At 46.8% G+C, this 27,506-nt stretch overlaps 1 protein-coding gene across 3 annotated transcripts in view; it reads right to left on the bottom strand.

The window, feature by feature from the left end:
- LOC140396111 (differentially expressed in FDCP 6 homolog) overlaps nucleotides 1-27,506 on the bottom strand; it is a 176,986-nt gene that overhangs the window by 12,469 nt on the left and 137,011 nt on the right. For all 3 annotated transcript variants that reach the window (XM_072484229.1, XM_072484228.1, XM_072484230.1), the window contains one exon: nucleotides 4,741-4,848. In XM_072484229.1, coding sequence (XP_072340330.1) covers nucleotides 4,741-4,848 — 108 coding nt within the window. The remainder of the gene's footprint in view (nucleotides 1-4,740; nucleotides 4,849-27,506) is intronic.

The raw sequence follows: 27,506 nt of genomic DNA on the forward strand, positions 1-27,506 counted from the left end.
GTCTGTAGTGGGTAAAGTCTTGGAGGGGATTATAAGAGACAAGATTTATAATCATCTAGATAGGAATAATATGATCAGGGATAGTCAGCATGGCTTTGTGAAGGGTAGGTTATGCCTCACAAACCTTATCGAGTTCTTTGAGAAGGTGACTGAACAGGTAGACGAGGGTAGAGCAGTTGATGTGGTGTATATGGATTTCAGCAAAGCGTTTGATAAGGTTCCCCACGGTAGGCTATTGCAGAAAATACGGAGGCTGGGGATTGAGGGTGGTTTAGAGATGTGGATCAGAAATTGGCTAGCTGAAAGAAGACAGAGGGTGGTGGTTGATGGGAAATGTTCAGAATGGAGTACAGTCACAAGTGGAGTACCACAAGGATCTGTTCTGGGGCCGTTGCTGTTTGTCATTTTTATCAATGACCTAGAGGAAGGCGCAGAAGGGTGGGTGAGTAAATTTGCAGATGATACTAAAGTCGGTGGTGTTGTCGATAGTGTGGAAGGAAGTAGCAGGTTACAGAGGGATATAGATAAGCTGCAGTGCTGGGCTGAGAGGTGGCAAATGGAGTTTAATGTAGAGAAGTGTGAGGTGATTCACTTTGGAAGGAATAACAGGAATGTGGAATATTTGGCTAATGGAAAAGTTCTAGAAAGTGTGGATGAGCAGAGGGATCTAGGTGTCCATGTACATAGATCCCTGAAAGTTGCCACCCAGGTTGATAGGGTGGTGAAGAAGGCCTATGGAGTGTTGGCCTTTATTGGTAGAGGGATTGAGTTCCGGAGTCAGGAGGTCATGTTGCAGCTGTACAGAACTCTGGTACGGCCGCATTTGGAGTATTGCGTACAGTTCTGGTCACCGCATTATAGGAAGGACGTGGAGGCTTTGGAACGGGTGCAGAGGAGATTTACCAGGATGTTGCCTGGTATGGAGGGAAAATCTTATGAGGAAAGGCTGATGGACTTGAGGTTGTTTTCGTTAGAGAGAAGAAGGTTAAGAGGAGACTTAATAGAGGCATACAAAATTATCAGAGGGTTAGATAGGGTGGACAGTGAGAGCCTTCTCCCGCGGATGGAAATGGCTAGCACGAGGGGACATAGCCTTAAACTGAGGGGTAATAGATATAGGACAGAGGTCAGAGGTAGGTTCTTTACGCAAAGAGTAGTGAGGCCGTGGAATGCCCTACCTGCTACAGTAGTGAACTCGGCAACATTGAGGGCATTTAAAAGTTTATTGGCTAAACATATGGATGATAATGGTATAGTGTAGGTTAGATGGCTTTTGTTTCGGTGCAACATCGTGGGCCGAAGGGCCTGTACTGCGCTGTATTGTTCTATGTTCTAATAAGGTTATGAATCATTTAAAGTAGTGTAAATAAACTAGCTTTGTTTGAAATACATAGCGTGATGTTCTTTGTCAGCATTACGACATTTAAACATCTTGAGGGACTCAACAGAGAACATCACAGGATCTATGCACATTTGGAAGTGAATGGTCTTTTAGCAACAGACAGCATGGTTGTACAGGGAGGTCATGTCTCACTAATTTAATTGAGTTTTTTGAGGAGGTGACAAAAATGATTGATAAGGGAAGGGCTGTGGATGTTGTCTACATGGACTTTAGTAAAACATTTGACAAGGTCCCTATTGGCAGGCTGGTGCAAAAGAAAAAAATCACACGTTGTCAGGGCGAGATGGATTCAGAACTGGCTTGGCCATAGAAATCAGAGGGTAACAGTGGAGGGGTGTTTTTCCGAATGGAAGTCTGTAACTAGTGGTGTTCATAGAATCATAGAATATCACAGAATTTACAGTACAGAAGGAGGCCACTCGGCCCATCGAGTCTGCACCGGCTCTTTGAAAGAGCACCCTACCCAAGCCCACACCTCCACCCTATCCCCACAACCCAGTTACCCCACCCAACACGAAGTGCAATTTTGGACACTAAGGGCAATTTAGCATGGCCAATCCACCTAACCTGCACATTGGACTGTGGGAGGAAACTGGAGCACCCGGAGGAAACCCACGCAGACACGGGGAGAACGTGCAGACTCCACACAGACAGTGACCCAAGCCGGAATCGAACCTGAGTGTTCTGCAGGAATCGGTACTGGGACCTCTGCTGTTTGTAATATATAGAAATGACTTGGAAGAAAAAGTAGCCAGGTTGATTAGCAGGTTTGCGGATGATACTAAGATTGCAGGAGTTGCGGATAATGATTAAGTTTGTCAGAGAATACAACAGGATATAGATAGGCCTCAAAATTGGGCAGAGAAATGGCAGATGGAATTTAACCCGGACAAATTAGAGGTGATGCATTTTGGTAGATCCAATTCAGGTGGGAGCCACAAAATAAATGGCAGAACCATCAGGAGCATCGAGACACAGAGATCTGGAAGTACAGGTCCACAGATCCTTAAAAGTGGCAGCACAGGGGGAAATGGTGGTAAAGAAAGCATATGGCATACTTGCCTTCATAGGATGGGGCATCGAGTATAAAAGCTCACAAATTATGTTACAGTTAAATAGAATGTTGGTTAGGCCACATTTGGAATACTGTGTCCAATTCTTTACCACACTGCCAGAAGGACGTGGAGGCTTTGGAGAGAGTGCCAGAATGTTGCTTGGTATTAGCTATGTGTAGAAACTGAATAATCGAGAGATGGAGGCTGACTGGCGGCGACCTGATAGAAGTTTATAAAATCATTAGGGGTGATATGGGCATTTAGAGAACCCCAAAATGTATCATGGAGTTCACCTGACCCACAACTTTTAACAGATTGTGGTTTGGGGAGCACACGGCCCACTCTACAGGTGTGGTACAGCAGAAATGGAAAAGTATTTTTTAAAGCAAAACAATGTTTATTCTATGAACTCAAGTTAACCTTTTCAAAACATACACATTGTACATTGCAGCAACCATCGATTCAAATACAACCCCCAAAGAATACAACACTAAGTAATCCTTGAGAGCTTTTCTTTTAACATCCATAAGACTTAAAACAAAACCTTTTAACAGAAGCACCTCAGGTTTAAATTCACTACTGAGAACAGTTACCACATTGAAATCAGCAAATGGACACTCATAAGCTTGCAGAGATTCACACACATCCTGCTGTGATTGCAGCTGCTCCAAAACTAAAATGAAACCAAACCCACCCTGCAGCAAAAAAGCCTAAAGCGAAAGTAAAAAGCTGCAGACAGCCCAGCTCCAACCACTTTCTGACATCACTGGAGTAGTAAACACTCATTTCTTAAAGGTGCTTTCACATGACAGGGGTCAAAGTTGGAGGCTTTTTCCCAGGTGGAAATAAAAATTACACAAGGGGGTATAAGTTCAAGGTGAGGGGGGATAGGTTCATTGGAGATGTCCAGGGACGTTTTTTCTTCTTCTTTTTACACAGAGGGTGGTGGTGGTCTGGAATGCACTGCCACGTGAGGTGGTTGAGGCAGATACGTTAGCGACCTTTAATACTTATCTGGATAGACACATGAACAGGTGGGTATAGAAGGATAGAGGCGTTTGGTTTAGATAGGGCACGTGATCGGCGCAGGCTTGGAGGGCCAAAGGGTCTGTTCCTGTGCTGTCCTGTTCTTTGTACACTATCCTCATCAAACGCTTCCAGGACAGGTACAGTACGAGGTTAGATAGAGAGTCAAGCTGCCCATACATTATCCCCATCAAACACACCCAGGACAGTTACAGCATGGGGTTAAATACAGAGTAAAGCTCCCTCTACACTGTCTCATCAAACACTCCCAGGTCAGGTACATTACAGGGTTATATTCTGAATACTGCCCTTGACAGGACCAAGTTCGAAAACAGCCATCCTGTAAATGGTATCTTGACATAGCCTTTTCAGAGAGTCATGGAATCCCTGCAGTGCAGAAGGAGGCAATTCGGTCCATCGGCTCTGCACCGACCCTCTGAAAGAGCACCCAACCTAGGACCAATCTCCCACAACTCTAACTTCACCAAATCTTTGGACACTAAGAGGCAATTTAGCATGGCCAATCAACCTAACCTGCACAGCTTTGGACTGTGGGCAAAATACGGAGGAAACCCACGCAGACACGGGAGAAAAAGTGCAAACTCCACACAGTTACCCGAGGCCGAAATTGAACCCGCGTCCCTGGAGCTGTGAGGCAGCAGTGCTAACCACTGTGCAACCATGCCACCCTTTTTACTACAGCCCCTTGTGCATTTAACACTACAGACAACTGACAACTCTGTGCCTCGCCACCCGGGCCCAGCCCCATGGCCTCGATTCGCGGGCCCAGCTTCATGGCCTCCCTTCCCAGCCCCAGCCCCAGGGCCTCCCTTCCCAACCTCGCCTCACCGCCCGGGCCCAGCCCCAGGGCCTCGCCACTCGGGTCCAGCCCCAAGACATTGCTGTCAGGGCCCAGACACAGGGCCTCGCCGCCGGGTCCTGCCCCAGGGCCTAGCCGCCCGGGCACAGCCCCAGCCCCAGGGCCTCACCGCCCGGGCCCAGCCCCAGGGCCACGCCGCACAGGCCCAGCCCCAGCCCCAAGGCCTCGCCGCCCAGGTCCAGCCACAGCCTCAGGGCCTCGCCGCCGGTCCAGCCCCAGAGCCTCGCTGCCTGGGACCAGTCCCAGCCCCAGCCCCAGGGCCTCACCACCCAGGCCCAGCCCCTGGGCCTCATCACCTGGGCCTAGGGCCTCACCGCCCGGGCCCAGCTCCAGCCCCTCGCTGCCTGGACCCAGCCCCCGGGCCTCCTGTTTCTCACCTTGTGCGCCTTTTGTAGCTCTCTCTGTAGCTTGTGCTGCATCTCCTCCTGTTGCTTCATCCAGTGGCATTCTTTGGTTCTCCAAAGGATCTGAGCTTCTTCCTGTGCCTGGGGGACAAAGCAAAGTTCTTGTATTGCTGAGGAAGTGAGACAGTGGGAGAGGGTCCAAAAAGCATGGCGTTATGAAGGAAGATGAGATCAGTGTGTCAAATGAGAAATAAGAACTAGGAGCAAGAGTAGGCCAGCTTCGCCATTCAGTGAGATCGTGGCTGACCTTCTGTGGACTCAGCTCCACTTTCCGGCCCGAACACCATAACCCTTGATCCCTTTATTCTGCAAAAAACTATCTATCTTTATCTTGAAAACATTCAATGAAGGAGCCTCAACTGCTTCACTGGGCAAGGAATTCCATAGATTCTCAACCCTTTGGGTGAAGATGTTACTCCTAAGCTCAGTCCTAAATTTATTTTCCCTTATTTTGAGGCTATGCCCCCTAGTTCTGCTTCCACCTGCCAGTGGAAACAACCTGCCCGCATCTATCCTGTCTATTCCCTTCATAATTTTATATGTTTCTATAAGATCCCCCGCATCCTTCTAAATTCCAACGAGTACAGTCCCAGTCTACTCAACATCTTCAGCTCTGGGATTAACCTAGTGAATCTCCTCTGCACACCCTCCAGTGCCAATACATCCTTTCTCAGGTAAGGAGACCAAAACTGAACACAATACTCCAGGAGTGGCCTCACTAACACCTTATACAGTTGCCGCATAACCTCCCTAGTCTTAAACTCCATCCCTCTAGCAATGAAAGACAATGAAGGACATTTGCCTTCTTAATCATCTGTTGCACCGGTAAACCAACTTTTTGCAACTCATGCACACCCAGTTCTCTCTGCACAGCAGCATGTTTTGATATTTTATCATTTAAATAATAATCCCTTCTAGAACATCGAACATAGAACAGGAAAGGAGAGGTCACCCTGTTGGGAGTTTTCTATAGGCCTCCTAATAGTTCTAGGGGTGTAGAGGAAAGGATGGCGAAGATGATTCTGGATAAGAGCGAAAGTAACAGGGTAGTTATTATGGGAGACTTTAACTTTCCAAATTTGACTGGAAAAGATATAGTTCGAGTACATTAGATGGGTCGTTTTTTGTACAATGTGTGCAGGAGGGTTTCCTGACACAATATGTTGACAGGCCAACAAGAGGCGAGGCCACATTGGATTTGGTTTTGGGTAATGAACCAGGCCAGGCGTTAGATTTGGAGGTAGGTGAGCACTTTGGGGACAGTGACCACAATTCGGTGACGTTTAAGTTAGTGATGGAAAGGGATAAGTATACCCCGCAGGGCAAGGGTTATAGCTGGGGGAAGGGCAATTATGATGCCATTAGACGTGACTTGGGGGGGATAAGGTGGAGAAGTAGGCTGCAAGTGTTGGGCACACTGGATATGTGGAGCTTGTTCAAGGAACAGCTACTGCGTGTTCTTGATAAGTACGTACCGGTCAGGCAGGGAGGAAGGTGTCGAGCGAGGGAACCGTGTTTTACCAAAGAAGTGGAATCTCTTGTTAAGAGGAAGAAGGAGGCCTATGTGAAGATGAGGTGTGAAGTTTCAGTAGGGGCGCTTGATAGTTACAAGGTAGCGAGGAAGGATCTAAAGAGAGAGCTAAGACGAGCAAGGAGGGGACATGAGAAGTATTTGGCAGGTAGGATCAAGGAAAACCCAAAAGCTTTCTATAGGTATGTCAGGAATAAAAGAATGACCAGGGTAAGAGTAGGGCCAGTCAAAGACAGGGATGGGAAGCTGTGTGTGGAGTCTGAAGAGATAGGCAAGATACGAAATGAATATTTTTCGTCAGTATTCACTCTGGAAAAAGATAATGTTGTGGAGGAGAATGCTGAGACCCAGGCTATTAGAATAGATGGCATTGAGGTTCGTAGGGAAGAGGTGTTGGCAATTCTGGACAGGCTGAAAATAGATAAGTCCCCGGGGCCTGATGGGATTTATCCTAGGATTCTCTGGGAGGCCAGGGAAGAGATTGCTGAGCCTTTGGCTTGGATTTTTATGTCATCATTGGCTACAGGAATAGTGCCAGAGGACTGGAGGATAGCAAATGTGGTCCCTTTGTTCAAGAAGGGGAGTTGAGACAACCCCGGCAACTATAGACCGGTGAGCCTCACGTCTGTTGTGGGTAAAGTTTTGGAGGGGATTATAAGAGACAAGATTTATAATCATCTAGATAGGAATAATATGATTAGGGATAGTCAGCATGGCTTTGTGAAGGGTAGGTCATGCCTCACAAACCTTATCGAGTTCTTTGAGAAGGTGACTGAACAGGTAGACGAGGGTAGAGCAGTTGATGTGGTGTATATGGATTTCAGTAAAGCATTTGATAAGGTTCCCCACGGTAGGCTATTGCAGAAAATACGGAGGCTGGGGATTGAGGGTGATTTAGAGATGTGGATCAGAAATTGGCTAGCGTACAGTTCTGGTCACCGCATTATAGGAAGGACGTGGAGGCTTTGGAGCGGGTGCAGAGGAGATTTACCAGGATGTTGCCTGGTATGGAGGGAAAATCTTATGAGGAAAGGCTGACGGACTTGAGGTTGTTTTCGTTGGAGAGAAGAAGGTTAAGAGGAGACTTAATAGAGGCATACAAAATGATCAGGGGGTTGGATAGGGTGGACAGTGAGAGCCTTCTCCCGCGGATGGATATGGCTGGCACGAGGGGACATAACTTTAAACTGAGGGGTAATAGATATAGGACAGAGGTCAGAGGTAGGTTCTTTACGCAAAGAGTAGTGAGGCTGTGGAATGCCCTACCTGCTACAGTAGTGAACTCGCCAACATTGAGGGCATTTAAAAGTTTATTGGATAAACATATGGATGATAATGGCATAGTGTAGGTTAGATGGCTTTTGTTTCGGTGCAACATCGTGGGCCAAAGGGCCTGTACTGCGCTGTATTGTTCTATGTTCTATGTTCTATAAAGAAGACAGAGGGTGGTGATTGATGGGAAATGTTCAGAATGGAGCTCAGTTACAAGTGGCGTACCACAAGGATCTGTTCTGGGGCCGTTGCTGTTTGTCATTTTTATAAATGACCTGGAGGAGGGCGCAGAAGGGTGGGTGAGTAAATTTGCATACGACACTAAAGTCGGTGGTGTTGTCAACAGTGCGGAAGGATGTTGCAGGTTACAGAGGGACATAGATAAGCTGCAGAGCTGGGCTGAGAGGTGGCAAATGGAGTTTAATGTAGAGAAGTGTGAGGTGATTCACTTTGGAAGGAATAACAGGAAAGAGGAATATTTGGCTAATGGTAAAGTTCTTGAAAGTGTGGATGAGCAGAGGGATCTAGGTGTCCATGTACATAGATCCCTGAAAGTTGCCACCCAGGTTGATAGGGTTGTGAAGACGGCCTATGGTGTGTTGGCCTTTATTGGTATAGGGATTGAGTTCCGGAGTCAGGAGGTCATGTTGCAGCTGTACAAAACTCTGGTACAGCCACATTTGGGGTATTGCGTGCAGTTCTGGTCGCCTCATTTTAGGAAGGACGTGGAAGGTTTGGAACGGGTGCAGAGGAGATTTACCAGGATGTTGCCTGGTATGGAGGGAAAATCTTATGAGGAATGGCTGATGGACTTGAGGTTGTTTTCATTAGAGAGAAGAAGGTTAAGAGGAGACTTAATAGAGGCATACAAAATGATCAGAGGGTTAGACAGGGTGGACAGTGAGAGCCTTCTCCCGCGGATGGAAATGGCTGGCACGTGGGGACATAGCCTTAACCTGAGGGGTAATAGATATAGGACAGAGGTCAGAGGTAGGTTATTTACGCAAAGAGTGGTGAGGCCGTGGAATGCCCTACCTGCAATAGTAGTGAACCCGCCAACATTGAGGGCATTTAAAAGTTCATTGGATAAGCATATGGATGATAATGGCATAGTGTAGGTTAGATGGCTTTTGTTTTTTGACTTCCCATGTCGGTGCAACATCGTGGGCCGAAGGGCCTGTACTGCACTGTATCGTTCTATGTTCTATGTTCTATAGAACATTACAGCACAGTACAGGCCCTTCGGCCCTCAATGTTGCGCCGACCTGTGAAACCACTCTAAAGCCCATCTACACTATTCCCTTATCGTCCATATGTCTATCCAATGACCATTTGAATGTCCTTAGTGTTGGCGAGTCCACTACTGTTGCAGGCAGGGCATTCCACGCCTTTACTACTCTCTGAGTAAAGAACCTACCTCTGACATCTGTCCTATATCTATCTCCCCTCAATTTAAAGCTATGTCCCCTCGTGCTAGACATCACCATCCGAAGAAAAAGGCTGTCCACCCTATCCAATCCTCTGATCATCTTGTATGCCTCAATTAAGTCACCTCTTAACCTTCTTCTCGCTAACAAAAACAGCCTCAAGTCCCTCAGCCTTTCCTCATAAGATCTTCCCTCCATACCAGGCAACATTCTGGTAAATCTCCTCTGCACCCTTTCCAATGCTTCCACATCCTTCCTATAATGCGGCGACCAGAATTGCACGCAATACTCCAAATGCGGCCGCACCAGAGTTTTGTACAGCTGCAACATGACCTCATGGCTCCGAAACTCAATCCCTCTACCATTAAAAGCTAACACACCGTACCCCTTCTTAACAACCCTCTCAACCTGGGTGGCAACTTTCAGGGATCTATGTACATGGACACTGAAATCTCTCTGCTCATCCACACTGCCAAGAATCTTACCATTAGCCCAGTACTCTGTCTTCCTGTTATTCCTTCCAAAATGAATCACCTCACACTTTTCTGCATTAAACTCCATTTGCCACCTCTCAGCCCAGCGCTGCAGCTCATCTACGTCCCTCTGTAACTTGTAACATCCTTCCGCACTGTCCACAACTCCACCGACTTTAGTGTCACCTGTAAATTTACTCACCCATCCTTTACTACCCATCCTTTATAAAAATGACAAACAGCAGTGGCCCCAAAACAGATCCTTGTGGTACACCACTAGTAACTGGACTCCAGTCTGAACATTTCCCATCAACCACCACCCTTTGTCTTCTTCCAGCTCGCCAATTTCTGATCCAAATTGCTAAATCACCCTGAATCCCATGCCACTGTATTTTCTGCAGTAGCCTACTGTGGGGAACCTTATCAAACGCTTTACTGAAATCCATATACACCACATCAACTGCTTTACCCCCATCCACCTGTTTGGTCACCTTCTCAAAGAACTCAATCAGGTATGTGAGGCACGACCTACCCTTCACAAAACCGTGTTGACTATCTCTAATCAAATTATTCCTTTCCAGATGATTATACATCCTATCTCTTATAAACCTTTCCAAGATTTTGCCCACAACAGAAGTAAGGCTCACTGGTCTATAGTTACCGGGGTTGTCTCTACTTCCCTTCTTGAACAAGGGGACAACATTTGCTATCCTCCAGTCTTCTGGCACTATTCCTGTAGACAAAGAGGACTTAAAGATCAAAGCCAAAGGCTCAGCAATCTCCTCCCTAGCTTCCCAGAGAATCCTAGGATAAATCCCATCCGGCCCAGGGGACTTATCTATTTTCACACTTTCCAGAATTGCTAACACCTCCTCCTTATGAACCTCAAGTCCTTCTAGTCTAGTAGCCTGAATCTCAGTATTCTCCTCGACAACATTATGTTTTTCCTGTGTGAATACTGACGAAAAATATTCATTTAGTACTTCTCCTATCTCCTCGGACTCCACGCACAACTTCCTGCTACCGTCCTTGACTGGCCCTACTCTTACCCTCGTCATTCTTTTATTCCTGACATATCTATACAAAGCTTTAGGGTTTCCTTGATCCTACCTGCCAAAGACTTCTCATGTCCCCTCCTGGCTCTTCTTAGCTCTCTCTTTAGATCCTCTCTAGCTAACTTGTAACTCTCAAGCACGATAACTGAACCTTCATGTCTCATCTTTACCTAAGCCTCCTTCTTCCTCTTGACAAGTGTTTTGACTGCTTTAGTAAACCATGGTTCCCTTGCTCGACCACTTCCTCCCTGCCTGACAGGTACATACTTATTAAGGACACGCAGTAGCTGTTTCTTGAACAAGCTCCACATTTCCATTGTGCCCATCCCCTGCAGTTTTCCTCTCCATCCGATGCATCCCAAGTCTTGCTCATCGCATAATAATTGCCTTTCCCCCAGATATAACTCTTGCCCTGCGGTATATACCTATCCCTTTCCATCACTAAAGTAAACATAATCGAATTGTGGTCACTATCGCCAAAGTGCTCAATTGTGGTCACTACCTCCAAATCTACCACCTGTCCTAGTTCATTACCCAGCACCAAATCCAAAATTACCTCGCCTCTCGTTGGCCTATCTACATACTGTCAGGAAACCCTCCTGCACACATTGGACAAAAATGGACCCATCTAAAGTACTTGAACTATAGCGTTTCCAGTCAATATTTGGAAAGTTAAAGTCCCTCATAACAACTACCCTGTTGCTTTTACTCTGATCCAGAAGCATCTTTGCAATCCTTTCCTCTACATCTCTGGAACTTTTCGGAGGCCTATAGAAAACCCCTAACAGGGTGACCTCTCCTTTCCTGTTTCTAACCTCAGCCCATAGTACCTCAGTATACGAGTCCTCATCAAACGTCCTTTCTGCCACCGTAATGCTGTCCTTGACTAACAATGCCACCCCTCCCCCTCTTTTACCACCTTCCCTGAGCTTACTGAAATATCTAAACCCCGGCACCTGCAACAACCATTCCTGTCCCTGCTCTATCCATGTCTCCGAAATGGCCACAACATCGAAGTCCCATGTACCAACCCATGCCGCAAGTTCACCCACCTTATTCCGGATGCTCCTGGCATTGAAGAAGGCACACTTTAAACCACCTTCCTGCCTGCCGGTACACTCCTGCAACGTTGAAACCTTATTCATGACCTCACTACTCTCAACCTCCTGTATACTGGAGCTACAATTCAGGTACCCAAGCCCCTGCTGAACTAGTTTAAACCCTCCAGAAGAGCATTAGCAAATTTCCCCCCCAGGATATTGGTACCCCTCTGGTCCAGGTGTAGACCATCCCGTTTGTAGAGGTCCCACCGACCCCAGAATGAGCCCCAATTATCCAGAAATCTGAAACACTCCCTCCTGCACCATCCCTGTAGCCACGTGTTCAACTCCTCACTCTCCCTATTCCTCGTCTCGCTATCACGTGGCACGGGTAACAACGCAGAGATAATAACTCTATTTGTCCTAGATCTAAGTTTCCACCCTTGCTCCCTGAATTCCTGCCTTACATCCCTATCCCTTTTCCTACCTATGTCGTTGGTACCTATGTGGACCACGACTTGGGGCTGCTCCCCCTCCCCCTTAAGGATCCCGAAAACACAATCCGAGACATCATGGACCCTGGCACCTGGGAGGCAACACACCAACCGCGAGTCTCTCTCGTTCCCATAGAATCTCCTATCTATCCCCCTAACTATAGAGTCTCCAATGACTAATGCTCTGCTCCTCTCCCCCCTGCCTTTCTGAGCAACAGGGACAGACTCTGTGCCAGAGACCTGTACCCCATGGCTTACCCCTGGTAAGTCATCCCCCCCAACAGTATCCAAAGCGGTATACTTGTTACTAAGTTACTGTTATTCCTACTAAATGGATAACTTCATATATGTCAACATTATATTCCATCTGCCAGACCCTAGCCCATTCACTTAAACTATTCAAATCCCTTTGCAGACTTCCAGTATCCTCTGCACTTTTTGCTTTACCACTCATCTTAGTATCGCCTGCAAACTTGGACACATTGCACTTGGTCCCCAACTCCAAATCATCTATGTAAATTGTGAACAATTGTGGGCCCAACACGGATTCCTGAGGGACACCACTAGCTACTGATTGCCAACCAGGGAAACACCCATTAATCCCCATTCTTGGCTTTCTATTAAATAACCAATCCTCTATCCATGCTACTCCTTACCCTTAATGCCATGCATCATTATCTTATGCAGCAACCTTTTGTGTGGCACCTTGTCTAAAGCTTTCTGGAAATCCAGATATACCACATCCATTGGCTCCCCGTTATCTACCGCACTGGTAATGTCCTCAAAAAATTCCACTAAATTAGTTAGGCACGACCTGCCCTTTATGAACCCATGCTGCGTCTGTCCAATGGGACAATTTCCATCCAGATGCCTCGCTATTTCTTCCTTGATGATAGATTCCAGCATCTTCCCTACTACCGAATTTAAGCTAACTGACCTATAATTACCCGCTTTCTGCCTACCTCCTTTTTTAACAGTGGTGTCACGTTTGCTAATTTCCAATCCGCCAGGCCCACCCCGGAGTCGAGTGAATTTTGATAAATTATCACAAGCGCATTTCCAATTTCGCTGGCCATCTCTTTTAATACCCTGACGCATTCCATCAGAGCCAGGAGACTTGTCTACCTTTAGCCCCACTAGCTTGCCCATCACTACCTCCTCAGCGATAACAATCATCTCAAGATCCTCACCTGTCATAGCCTCATTTCCATCAGTCACTGGCATGTTATTTGTGTCTTCCACTGTGAAGACCAACCCAAAAAACCTGTTCAGTTCCTCAGCCATTTCCTCATCTCCCATTATTAAATCTCCCTTCTCATCCTCTAAAGGAAATAAATAGTGATGTCTTGAGAAGTGTGCATATTACAGAGGAGGAGGTGCTGGAAGTCTTAAAGCGCATCAAGGTAGATAAATCCCCGGGACCTGATGAAATGTATCCCAGGATGTTGAGGGAGGCTAGGGAGGAAATTGCGGGTCCCCTAACAGAGATATTTGAATCATCGGCAGCCACAGTTGAGGTGCCTGAAGATTAGAGAGTGGCGAATGTTGTGCACTTGTTTAAGAAGGGCAGCAGGGAAAAGCCTGGGAACTACAGACCGGTGAGCCTAATGTCTGTAGTAGGTAAGTTGCTAGAAGGTATTCTGAGAGACAGGATCTACAAGCATTTAGAGAGGCAAGAACTGATTCGGGGCAGTCAGCATGGCTTTGTGCGTGGAAAATCATGTCTCACAAATTTGATTGAGTTTTTTGAGGGGGTGACCAAGAAGGTAGATGAGGGCAGTGCAGTAGACGTTGTCTACATGGACTTTAGCAAAGCCTTTGACAAGGTACCGCATGGTAGGTTGTTGCAGAAGGTTAAAGCTCACGGGATCCAGGGTTAGGTTGCCAATTGGATTCAAAATTGGCTGGACGACAGAACACAGAGGGTGGTTGTAGAGGGTTGTTTTTCAAACTGGAGGCCTGTGACCAGTGGTGTGCCTCAGGGATCGGTGCTGGGTCCACTGTTATTTGTGATTTATATTAATGATTTGGATGAGAATTTAGGAGGCATGGTTAGTAAGTATGCAGATGACACCAAGATTGGTGGCACAGTGGATAGTGAAGAAGGTTATCTAGGATTGCAACGGGATCTTGATCAATTAGGCCAGTGGGCCGACGAATGGCAGATGGAGTTTAATTTAGATAAATGTGAGGTGATGCATTTTGGCAGATCGAATCATGCCAGGACCTACTCAGTTAATGGTATGGCGTTGGGGAGAGTTATAGAACAAAGAGATCTAGGAGTATAGGTTCATAGCTTCTTGAAGGTGGAGTCGCAGGTGGACAGGGTGGTGAAGAAGGCATTCGGCATGCTTGGTTTAATTGGTCAGAACATTGAATACAGGAGTTGGGACGTCTTGTTGAAGTTGTACAAGACATTGGTACGGCCACACTTGGAATACTGTGTGCAGTTCTGGTCACCCTAGGAATACTGTGTGCAGTTCTGGTCACCCTATTATAGAAAGGATATTATTAAACTAGAAAGAGTGCAGAAAAGATTTACTAGGATGTTACCGGGACTTGATGGTTCGAGTTATAAGGAGAGGCTGGATAGACTGGGACTTTTTTCCCTGGAGCGTAGAAGGCTTAGGGGTGATCTTATAGAGGTCTATAAAATAATGAGGGGCATAGATAAGGTAGATAGTCAACATCTTTTCCCAAAGGTAGGGGAGTCTAAAACTAGAGGGCATAGGTTTAAGGTGAGAGGGGAGAGATTCAGAAGGGCCCAGAGGGGCAATTTCTTCACTCAGAGGGTAGTGAGTGTCTGGAATGTGCTGCCAGAGGTAGTAGTAGAGGCGGGTACAATTTTGTCTTTTAAAAAGCATTTAGATCGTTACATGGGTAAGATGGGTATAGAGGGTTATGGGCCAAGTGCGGGCAACTGGGACTAGCTTAATGGTAAAAACTGGGCGGCATGGACTGGTTGGGCCGAAGGGCCTGTTTCCATGCTGTAAACTTCTATGATTCTATTCTATTCTATGACCAATATTTACCTAAGCCACTCTTTTTTGTTTTACATATTTGTAGAAACTTCTAAGATCTGTTTTAATATTCTGTGCAAGTTTACACTCATAATCTATCTTACCCTTCTTTATAACTTTTTTAGTAGCAACAGTTGCCCCCTGAAGATTTCCCAATCCTCTAGTCTCCCACTGGTTGGTACCTGGGACTTCGATGTTGTGGCCATTTCGGAGACATGGATAGAGCAGGGACAGGAATGGATGTTGCAGGTTCCGGGGTTTAGGTGTTTTAGTAAGCTCAGAGAAGGAGGCAAAAGAGGGGGAGGTGTGGCGCTGCTAGTCAAGAGCAGTATTACAGTGGCGGAGAGGATGCTAGATGGGGACTCTTCTGCCGAGGTAGTATGGGCTGAAGTTAGAAACAGGAAAGGAGAGGTCACTCTGTTGGGAGTTTTTTATAGGCCTCCTAATAGTTCTAGGGATGTAGAGGAAAGGATGGCGAAGATGATTCTGGATATGAGCGAAAGTAACAGGGCAGTTATTATGGGAGATTTTAACTTTCCAAATATTGACTGGAAAAGATATAGTTCGAGTACAATAGATGGGTCGTTTTTTGTACAGTGTGTGCAGGAGGGTTTCCTGAAACAATATGTTGACAGGCCAACAAGAGACGAGGCCACGTTGGATTTGGTTTTGGGTAATGAACCAGGCCAGGTGTTGGATTTGGAGGTAGGAGAGCACTTTGGGGACAGTGACCACAATTCGGTGACGTTTACGTTAATGATGGAAAGGGATAAGTATACACCGCAGGGCAAGAGTTATAGCTGGGGGAAGGGCAATTATGATGCCATTAGACGTGACTTGGGGGGGATAAGGTGGAGAAGTAGGCTGCAAGTGTTGGGCACACTGGATAAGTGGGGCTTGTTCAAGGATCAGCTACTGCGAGTTCTTGATAAGTATGTACCGGTCAGACAGGGAGGAAGGCGTCGAGCGAGGGAAGCGTGGTTTACCAAGGAAGTGGAATCTCTTGTTAAGAGGAAGAAGGAGGCCTATGTGAAGATGAAGTGTGAAGTTTCGGTTGGGGCGATGGATAGTTACAAGGTAGCGAGGAAGGATCTAAAGAGAGAGCTAAGACGAGCAAAGAGGGGACATGAGAAGTATTTGGCAGGAAGGATCAAGGAAAACCCAAAAGCTTTCTATAGGTATGTCAGGAATAAGCGAATGACTAGGGAAAGAGTAGGACCAGTCAAGGACAGGGATGGGAAATTGTGTGTGGAGTCTGAAGAGATAGGCGAGATACTAAATGAATATTTTTCGTCAGTATTCACTCAGGAAAAAGATAATGTTGTGGAGGAGAATGCTGAGCCCCAGGCTAATAGAATAGATGGCATTGAGGTACGTAGGGAAGAGGTGTTGGCAATTCTGGACAGGCTGAAAATAGATAAGTCCCCGGGACCTGATGGGATTTATCCTAGGATTCTATGGGAGGCCAGGGAAGAGATTGCTGGACCTTTGGCTTTGATTTTTATGTCATCATTGGCTACAGGAATAGTGCCAGAGGACTGGAGGACAGCAAATGTGGTCCCTTTGTTCAAAAAGGGGAGCAGAGACAACCCCGGCAACTATAGGCCGGTGAGCCTCACGTCTGTAGTGGGTAAAGTCTTGGAGGGGATTATAAGAGACAAGATTTATAATCATCTAGATAGGAATAATATGATCAGGGATAGTCAGCATGGCTTTGTGAAGGGTAGGTCATGCCTCACAAACCTTATTGAGTTCTTTGAGAGGTGACTGAACAGGTAGACGAGGGTAGAGCTGTTGATGTGGTGTATATGGATTTCAGCAAAGCGTTTGATAAGGTTCCCCACGGTAGGCTATTGCAAAAAATACGGAGGCTGGGGATTGAGGGTGATTTAGAGATGTGGATCAGAAATTGGCTAGCTGAAAGAAGACAGAGGGTGGTGGTTGATGGGAAATGTTCAGAATGGAGTACAGTCACAAGTGGAGTACCACAAGGATCTGTTCTGGGGCCGTTGCTGTTTGTCATTTTTATCAATGACCTAGAGGAAGGCGCAGAAGGGTGGGTGAGTAAATTTGCAGACGATACTAAAGTCGGTGGTGTTGTCGATAGTGTGGAAGGATGTAGCAGATTACAGAGGGATATAGATAAGCTGCAGAGCTGGGCCGAGAGGTGGCAAATGGAGTTTAATGTAGAGAAGTGTGAGGTGATTCACTTTGGAAGGAATAACAGGAATGCGGGATATTTGGCTAATGGTAAACTTCTTGAAAGTGTGGATGAGCAGAGGGATCTAGGTGTCCATGTACATAGATCCCTGAAAGTTGCCACCCAGGTTGATAGGGTTGTGAAGAAGGCCTATGGAGTGTTGGCCTTTATTGGTAGAGGGATTGAGTTCCGGAGTCGGGAGGTCATGTTGCAGCTGTACAGAACTCTGGTACGGCCGCATTTGGAGTATTGCGTACAGTTCTGGTCACCGCATTATAGGAAGGACGTGGAGGCTTTGGAGCGGGTGCAGAGGAGATTTACCAGGATGTTGCCTGGTATGGAGGGAAAATCTTATGAGGAAAGGCTGATGGATTTGAGGTTGTTTTCGTTGGAGAGAAGAAGGTTAAGAGGAGACTTAATAGAGGCATACAAAATGATCAGGGGGTTGGATAGGGTGGACAGTGAGAGCCTTCTCCCGCGGATGGATATGGCTGGCACGAGGGGACATAACTTTAAACTGAGGGGTAATAGATATAGGACAGAGGTCAGAGGTAGGTTCTTTACGCAAAGAGTAGTGAGGCCGTGGAATGCCCTACCTGCTACAGTGGTGAACTCGCCAACATTGAGGGCATTTAAAAGTTTATTGGATAAACATATGGATGATAATGGCATAGTGTAGGTTGGATGGCTTTTGTTTCGGTGCAACATCGTGGGCCGAAGGGCCTGTACGGCGCTGTATTGTTCTATGTTCTATGTTCTAATCTTTGCCACTTTGTATGCTTTGCCTTATTTCCTTAAATATCCACGGTCGATTTTCCCTCTTTCTACCGTCCTTCCTTTTTGTTGGTATAAACGTTTGGTGAGCACAGTGAAAAATCACTTGAAAGGTTCTCTGAGACACACACAAACATGGACACTGACACACACAAACAGGGACATACACACATACAAACAAAAACACTGATGCACACAAGCAGGAACATTGACACGCGCAGACTTACACACACACACACACACACAAACAGGAACACTGGCACACACACAAACGGAACAGTGGCACAAACACAAACAGGAACAGTGGCACACACACACAAACATGGATACTGACACACACAAACAGGAACACTGGCACCCACACAAACAGGGACACTGTCACACACACAAACAGGAATACTGGCACACACACAAACAGGGACACTGTCACACACACAAACATGGACACTGACACACACAAACAGGAACAGTGGCACACACACACAAACATGGACACTGACACACACAAACAGGAACACTGGCACCCACACAAACAGGGACACTGTCACACACACAAACAGGAATACTGGCACACACACAAACAGGGACACTGTCACACACACAAACATGGACACTGACACACACAAACAGGAACACTGGCACCCACACAAACAGGGACACTGTCACACACACAAACAGGAATACTGGCACACACACAAACAGGGACACTGTCACACACACAAACAGGAATACTGGCACACACACAAACAGGGACACTGACACACACAAACAGCAATACTGGCACACACAAACAGGGACATACACACATACAAACAAAAACACTGATGCACACAAACAGGAACACTGTCACACACACAAACAGGGACACTGTCACACACACAAACAGGAATACTGGCACACACACAAACAGTAACACTGGCACCCACACAAACAGGGACACTGTCACACACACAAACAGGAATACTGGCACACACACAAACAGGGACACTGACACACACAAACAGCAATACTGGCACACACAAACAGGAACACTGGCACACACACAAACAGGAACACTGGCACACACACAAACAGGAAAACTGGCACACACAAACAGGAATACTGATGCACACAAACAGGAACACAGACACACACACAAACAGGAACACAGACACACACAAACAGGAACACTGGCACCCACACAAACAGGAAAACTGGCAAACACAAACAGGAAAACTGGCACACACACAAACAGGAACACAGACACACACACAAACAGGAACACTGTCACACACACAAACAGGAACACAGACACACACACACACAGGAACACTGGCACACACACAAACAGGAACACTGGCACACACACAAACGGAACAGTGGCACAAACACAAACAGGAACACTGTCACACACACAGAAAGGAACACTGGCACATACACAAACAGGAACACTGGCACACACACAAAAAGGAACACTGGCACATACACAAACAGGAACACTGGCACCCACACAAACAGGGACACTGTCACACACACAAACAGGGACACTGACACACACAAACAGCAATACTGGCACACACAAACAGGAACACTGGCACACACACAAAGAGGAACACTGGCACACACACAAACAGGAAAACTGGCACACACAAACAGGAATACTGATGCACACAAACAGGAACACAGACACACACACAAACAGGAACACAGACACACACAAACAGGAACACTGGCACCCACACAAACAGGAAAACTGGCACACACACAAACAGGAAAACTGGCACACACACAAACAGGGATACTGATGCACACAAACAGGGACACTGTCACACACACAAACAGGAACACAGACACACACACAAACAGGAACACTGTCACACACACAAACAGGAACACAGACACACACACACACAGGAACACTGGCACACACAAACAGCAATACTGGCACACACAAACAGGAACATAGAACATGGAAAATACAGCACAGAACAGGCCCTTCGGCCCACGATGTTGTGCCGTACCTTTGTCCTAGGTTAATCATAGATTATCATTGAATTTACAGTGCAGAAGAAGGCCATTCGGCCCTTTGAGTCTGCACCGGCTCTTGGAAAGAGCACCCTACCAAAACTCAACACCTCCACCGAACACCAAGGGCAATTTTGGACACTAAGGGCAATTTATCATGGCCAATCCACCTAACCTGCACATCCTTGGACTGTGGGAGGAAACCGGAGCACCCGGAGGAAACCTACCCAGACATGGGGAGGATGTGCAGACTCCGTACAGACAGTGATCCAAGCCGGAATCGAACCTGGGACCCTGGAGCTGTGAAGCAATTGTGCTATCCACAATGCTACCGTGCTGCCCTTAAAAACAAATAAATCTACACTATATCATTTTACCGTAATCCATGTACCTATCCAATAGCTGCTTGAAGGTCCCTAATGTTTCCGACTCAACTACTTCCACAGGCAGTGCATTCCATGCTCCCTCTACTCTCTGGGTAAAGAACCTACCTCTGACATCCCCCCTATATCTTCCACCATTCACCTTACATTTATGCCCCTTTGTAATGGTTTGTTCCACCCGGGGAAAAAGTCTCTGACTGTCTACTCTATCTATTCCCCTGACCATCTTATAAACCTCTATCAAGTCGCCCCTCATCCTTCTCCGTTCTAATGAGAAAAGGCCTAGCACCCTCAACCTTTCCTCGTAAGACCTACTCTCCATTCCAGGCAACATCCTGGTAAATCTCCTTTGCACCTTTTCCAAAGCTTCCACATCCTTCCTAAAATGAGGCGACCAGAACTGTACACAGTACTCCAAATGTGGCCTTACCAAAGTTTTGTACAGCTGCATCATCACCTCACGACTCTTAAATTCAATCCCTCTGTTAATGAACGCGAGCACACCATAGGCCTTCTTCACAGCTCTATCCACTTGAGTGGCAACTTTCAAAGATGTATGAACATAGACCCCAAGATCTCTCTGCTCCTCCACATTGCCAAGAACTCTACCGTTAACCCTGTATTCCGCATTCATATTTGTCCTTCCAAAATGGACAACCTCACACTTTTCAGGGTTAAACTCCATCATGCCACTTCTCAGCCCAGCTCTGCATCCTATCTATGTCTCTTTGCAGCCGACAACAGCCCTCCTTACTATCCACAACTCCACTAATCTTCGTATCGTCTGCAAATTTACTGACCCACCCTTCAACTCCCTCATCCAAGTCATTAATGAAAATCACAAACAGCAGAGGACCCAGAACTGATCCCTGCGGTACGCCAATGGTAACTGGGATCCAGGCTGAATATTTGCCATCCACCACCACTCTCTGACTTCTATCGGTTAGCCAGTTCGTTATCCAACTGGCCAAATTTCCCACTATCCCATGCCTCCTTACTTTCTGCATAAGCCTACCATGGGGAACCTTATCAAATGCCTTACTAAAATCCATGTACACTACATCCACTGCTTTACCTTCATCCACATGCTTGGTCACCTCCTCAAAGAATTCAATAAGACTTGTAAGGCAAGACCTACCCCTCACAAATCCGTGCTGACTATCCCTAATCAAGCAGTGACTTTCCAGATGCTCAGAAATCCTATCCTTCAGTACCCTTTCCATTACTTTGCCGACCACCGAAGTAAGACTAACTGGCCTGTAATTCCCAGGGTTATACCTAGTGCCTTTTTTGAACAGGGGCACGACATTCGCCACTCTCTAATCCCCTGGTACCACCACCCCTGTGGACAGTGAGGACGAAAAGATCATTGCCAACAGTTCTGCAATTTCATCTCTTGCTTCCCATAAAATCCTTGGATATATCCCGTCAGGCCCAGGGGACTTGTCTATCCTCAAGTTTTTCAAAATGCCCAACACATCTTCCTTCCTAACAAGTATTTCCTCGAGCTTACCATTCTGTTTCATACTGTCCTCTCCAACAATATGGTCCCTCTCATTTGTAAATACAGAAGAAAGGTACTCGTTCAAGACCTCTCCTATCTCTTCAGACTCGATACACAATCTCCCGCTACTGTCCTTGATCGGACCTACCCTCGCTCTAGTCATTCTCATATTTCTCACATATGTGTAAAAGGCCTTGGGGTTTTCCTTGATCCTACCCGCCAAAGATTGTTCATGCCCTCTCTTAGCTCTCCTAATCCCTTTCTTCAGTTCCCTCCTGGCTATCTTGTATCCCTCCAATGCCCTGTCTGAACCTTGTTTCCTCAGCCTTACATAAGTCTCCTTTTTCCTCTTAACAAGACATTCAACCTCTCTTGTCAACCACGGTTCCCTCACTCGATCATCTCTTCCCTGCCTGACAGGGACATACATATCAAGGAAACGTAGTACCTGTTCCTTGAACAAGTTCCACATTTCACTTGTGTCCTTCCCTGACAGCCTATGTTCCCAACTTATGCACTTCAATTCTTGTCTGACAACATCGTATTTACCCTTCCCCCAATTGTAAACCTTGCCCTGTTGCACGCACCTGTCCCTCTCCATTACTAAAGTGAAAGTCACAGAATTGTGGTCACTATCTCCAAAATGCTCCCCCACTAACAAATCTATCACTTGCCCTGGTTCATTACCATTACTAAATCCAATATTGCCCCTCCTCTGGTCGGACAATCTCCATACTGTGTTAGAAAAGCTTCCTGATATGCACATGAGGGCTTTTGCGAGGCAGCAGGTGAGGGAATTCCTGCAGCTCCCGACGCATGAGGTGCAGGACAGAGTAATCTCAAAGACATGGGTGGGGGACGGTAAGGTGTCAGATATATATAGGGAAATGAGGGACGAGGGGGAGGTTATGGTAGATGAGCTGAAAGGGAAATGGGAAGAAGAGCTGGGGGAGGTGATTGAGGAGGGGCTGTGGGCGGATGCCCTAAGTAGGGTAAACTCATCGTCCTCGTGTGCCAGGCTAAGCCTGATTCAATTTAAGGTGTTACACAGGGCGCATATGACTGGAGCACAGCTCAGTAAATTTTTGGGGGTAGAGGATAGGTGTGCGAGATGCTCGAGAAGCCCAGCGAATCACACCCACATGTTCTGGTCATGTCCGGCACTACAGGGGTTCTGGGTGGGGGTGACAAAGGTGCTTTCGAAAGTAGTGGGGGTCCAGGTCAAACCAAGCTGGGGGTTGGCTATATTTGGGGTTGCACAAGAGCCGGGATTGCAGGAGGCGAGAGAGGCCGATGTTTTGGCCTTTGCGTCCCTAGTAGCCCGGCGCAGGATACTGTTGATGGGGAAGGATGCCAAGCCCCCGGGGGTGGAGACCTGGATAAATGACATGGCAGGGTTTATAAAGCTGGAACGGATTAAGTTCGTCCTAAGGGGATCGGCTCAAGGGTTCAGCAGGCGGTGGCAACCGTTCGTCGAATACCTCACAGAAAGATAGAGGGAATGGAAAAGAAGAAGGCAGCAGCAGCCCGGGGGGGGGGGGGGGGGGGGGGGGGTGGAGGGGTGGGGGGGGGAGGAACCAGAAGGAGTCTCAGGGCTCAGGGTTATTAATATATATGTATAATATGTATAGGTCGTTGCTATAAATAATTGTATATTGGACTGTTAAATCATATTTTTGGAGAGTGTTTATCTGAGACAAGGCAGTTGCCATTTAGTTTTAGTTTTCGTTTTTGTTATATATTATTTATTCTTTGTTTATAAAACAGGTCATTGTTATCTATACTGTTATATTATTGTGTGAAGGATACACAATGTACTGTGATGGTTGACCAAAAATTTTCAATAAAATATTTTTTTTTTTAAAAAGAAAAAAAGAAAAGCTTCCTGGACCCACTGCACAAACACCACCCCATCCAAGCTATTTGATCTAAAGAGTTTCCACTCAATATTTGGGAAGTTAAAGTCACCCATGACCCTGTGACTTCTGCACCTTTCCAAAATCTGTTTCCCAATCTGTTCCTCCACATCTCTGTTACTATTGGGGGGCCTATAGAAAACTCCTAACAAGGTGACTGCTCCTTTCCTATTTCTGACTTCAACCCATACTACCTCAGTAGGGTGAAACTCCTCGAATTGCCTTTCTGCAGCTGTTATACTATCTCTAATTAACAATGCCACACCCCCCCCCACCTCTTTTACCACCCTCCCTAATCTTATTGAAACAGCTATAACCAGGGACCTCCAACAACCATTTCTGCCCCTCTTCTATCCAAGTTTCTGTGATGGCCACCACATCGTAGTCCCAAGTACCGATCCATGCCTTAAGTTCACCCACCTTATTCCTGATGCTTCTTGCGTTGAAGTATACACACTTCAACCCATCTCCGTGCCTGCAAGTACTCTCCTTTGTCAGTGTTCCCTTCCCCACTGCCTCATTACACACTTGGGCGTCCTGAATATCGGCTACCTTAGTTGCTGGACTACAAATCCGGTTCCCATTCCCCTGCCAAATTAGTTTAAACCCTCCCGAAGAGTATTAGAAAACCTCCCTCCCAGGATATTGGTGCCCCTCTGGTTCAGATGCAACCCGTCCTGCTTGTACAGGTCCCACCTTCCCCAGAATGCGCTCCAATTTTCCAAATACCTGAAGCCCTCCCTCCTACACCATTCCTGCAGCCACGTGTTCAGCTGCACTCTCTCCCTATTCCTAGCCTCGCTATCACGTGGCACCGGCAACAAACCAGAGATGACAACTCTGTCTGGCCTGGCTTTTAACTTCCAGCCTAACTCCCTAAACTCGTTTATTACCGCCACACCCCTTTTCCTACCTTTGTCATTGGTACCAATGTGTACCACGCCTTCTGGCTGCTCCCCCTCTCCCTTAAGGATCCACACACACACAAACATGAACACTGGCACACACGCAAACAGGAACACTGGCACACACACAAACAGGAACACTGACACACACGCAAACAGGAACACTGGCACACACAAACAGGAACACTGGCACACACGCAAACAGGAACAATGGCACACACACAAACAGGAACACTGGCACACACACAAACAGGAACACTGGCACACACACAAACAGGAACACTGGCACACACACAAACAGGAACACTGGCACACACACAAACAGTAACACTGACGAACACACAAACAGGAACACTGACGCACACACAAACAGGAACACTGACAGAGACACAAACAGGTACACTGACACACACACAAACAGGAACACTGGCACACACAAACAGGAACACTGGCACACACAAACAGGAACACGGGCACACACACAAACAGGAACACTGTCACACACACAAACAGGAACACTGGCACACACACAAATAGTAACACTGACGAACTCACAAACAGGAACACTGACGCACACACAAACAGGAACACTGACAGAGACACAAACAGGAACACTGACACACACACAAACAGGAACACTGGCACACACACAAACAGGAACACTGGCACACACACAAACAGTAACACTGACGAACACACAAACAGGAACACTGACACACACACAAACAGGAACACTGGCACACACACAAACAGGAACACTGACGAACACACAAACAGGAACACTGACGCACACACAAACAGGAACACTGACAAGAGACACAAACAGGAACACTGACACACACACAAACAGGAACACTGGCACACACACAAACAGGAACACTGGCACACACACAAACAGGAACACTGGCACACACACAAACAGGAACACTGGCACACACATACAACAGTGACACTGACACACACACAAACATGGACACTGACACGCACACAAACATGGACACTGTCACGCACACAAACAGGGACACTGACACACACACAAACAGGGACACTGACACACACACAAACAGCAATACTGGCACACACAAACAGCAACACTGGCACACACACAAGCAGGAACACTGATACACACAAACAGCAATGCTGGCACACACACAAACAGGAATACTGGCACACATACACATACACAACAGGGACACTGACACACACCCAAACAGGAACACTGGCACACACACAAACAGGAATACTGACACACACACAAACAGGAACACTGACACACACATAAACAGGAACACTGGCACACACACAACAGGAACACTGGCACACCCACACAAACAGGAACACTGACACACACTATAACAGGAACACTGACACACACACACAAACAGGAACACTGACACACACACACAAACAGGAACACTGACACACACAAACAGGAACACTGACACACACAAACACAAACAGGAACACTGACACACACACAAACAGGAACACTGACACACACACACAAACAGGAACACTGACACACACAAACAGGAACACTGACACACACACAAACAGGAACACTGACACACACACACACACACACAAACAGGAGCACTGACACACAGGCAAACAGGAACACTGGCACACCTGCAAACACTGATACGCACACAAACAGGAACACTGACACACACGCAAACAGGAACACTGACACACATACAAACAGGAACACTGACACACTCAGACACAAACAGGAACACTGACACACACACACAAATAGGAACACTGACACACAAACAGGAACACTGACACACACAAACAGGAACACTGACACACACACAAACAGGAACACTGACACACACACAAACAGGAGCACTGACACACAGGCAAACAGGAACACTGGCACACCCGCAAACACTGATACGCACACAAACAGGAACACTGACACACACAAACAGGAACACTGACACACACACAAACAGGAACATTGACACACACCCACAAACAGGAACGCGGACACACTCGAACAGGAACGCTGACACACACACACCAAACAGTAACACTGACACACACACACAAACAGGAACACTGACACACACACACACAAAAGGAACACTGACACACACACACAAACAGGAACACTGACACATACAAACAGGAACACTGACACACACACAAACAGGAGCATTGACACACACCCACAAACAGGAACGCGGACACACACGAACAGGAACGCTGACACACACACACCAAACAGGAACACTGACACACAAACAGGAACACTGACACACACACACACAAAAGGAACACTGACACACACACACAAATAGGAACACTGACACACACACAAACAGGAACATTGACACACACCCACAAACAGGAACGCGGACACACACGAACAGGAACGCTGACACACACACACCAAACAGGAACACTGACACACACACACAAACAGGAACACTGACACACACACACACAAAAGGAACACTGACACACACACACAAACAGGAACACTGACACACACAAACAGAAACATTGACACACACAAACAGGAACACTGATACACACAAACAGGAACACTGACACACACACAAACAGGAACACTGACACACACACAAACAGGAACACTGACACACACACACCAAACAGGAACACTGACACACACACACAAACATGAACACTGACACACACACACACAAACATGAACACTGACACACACACACACAAAAGGAGCACTGACACACACACACAAACAGGAACAC

Source organism: Scyliorhinus torazame, chromosome 19 (genome assembly GCF_047496885.1).
Source record: "Scyliorhinus torazame isolate Kashiwa2021f chromosome 19, sScyTor2.1, whole genome shotgun sequence".
NCBI classification, from domain to species: domain Eukaryota; kingdom Metazoa; phylum Chordata; class Chondrichthyes; order Carcharhiniformes; family Scyliorhinidae; genus Scyliorhinus; species Scyliorhinus torazame.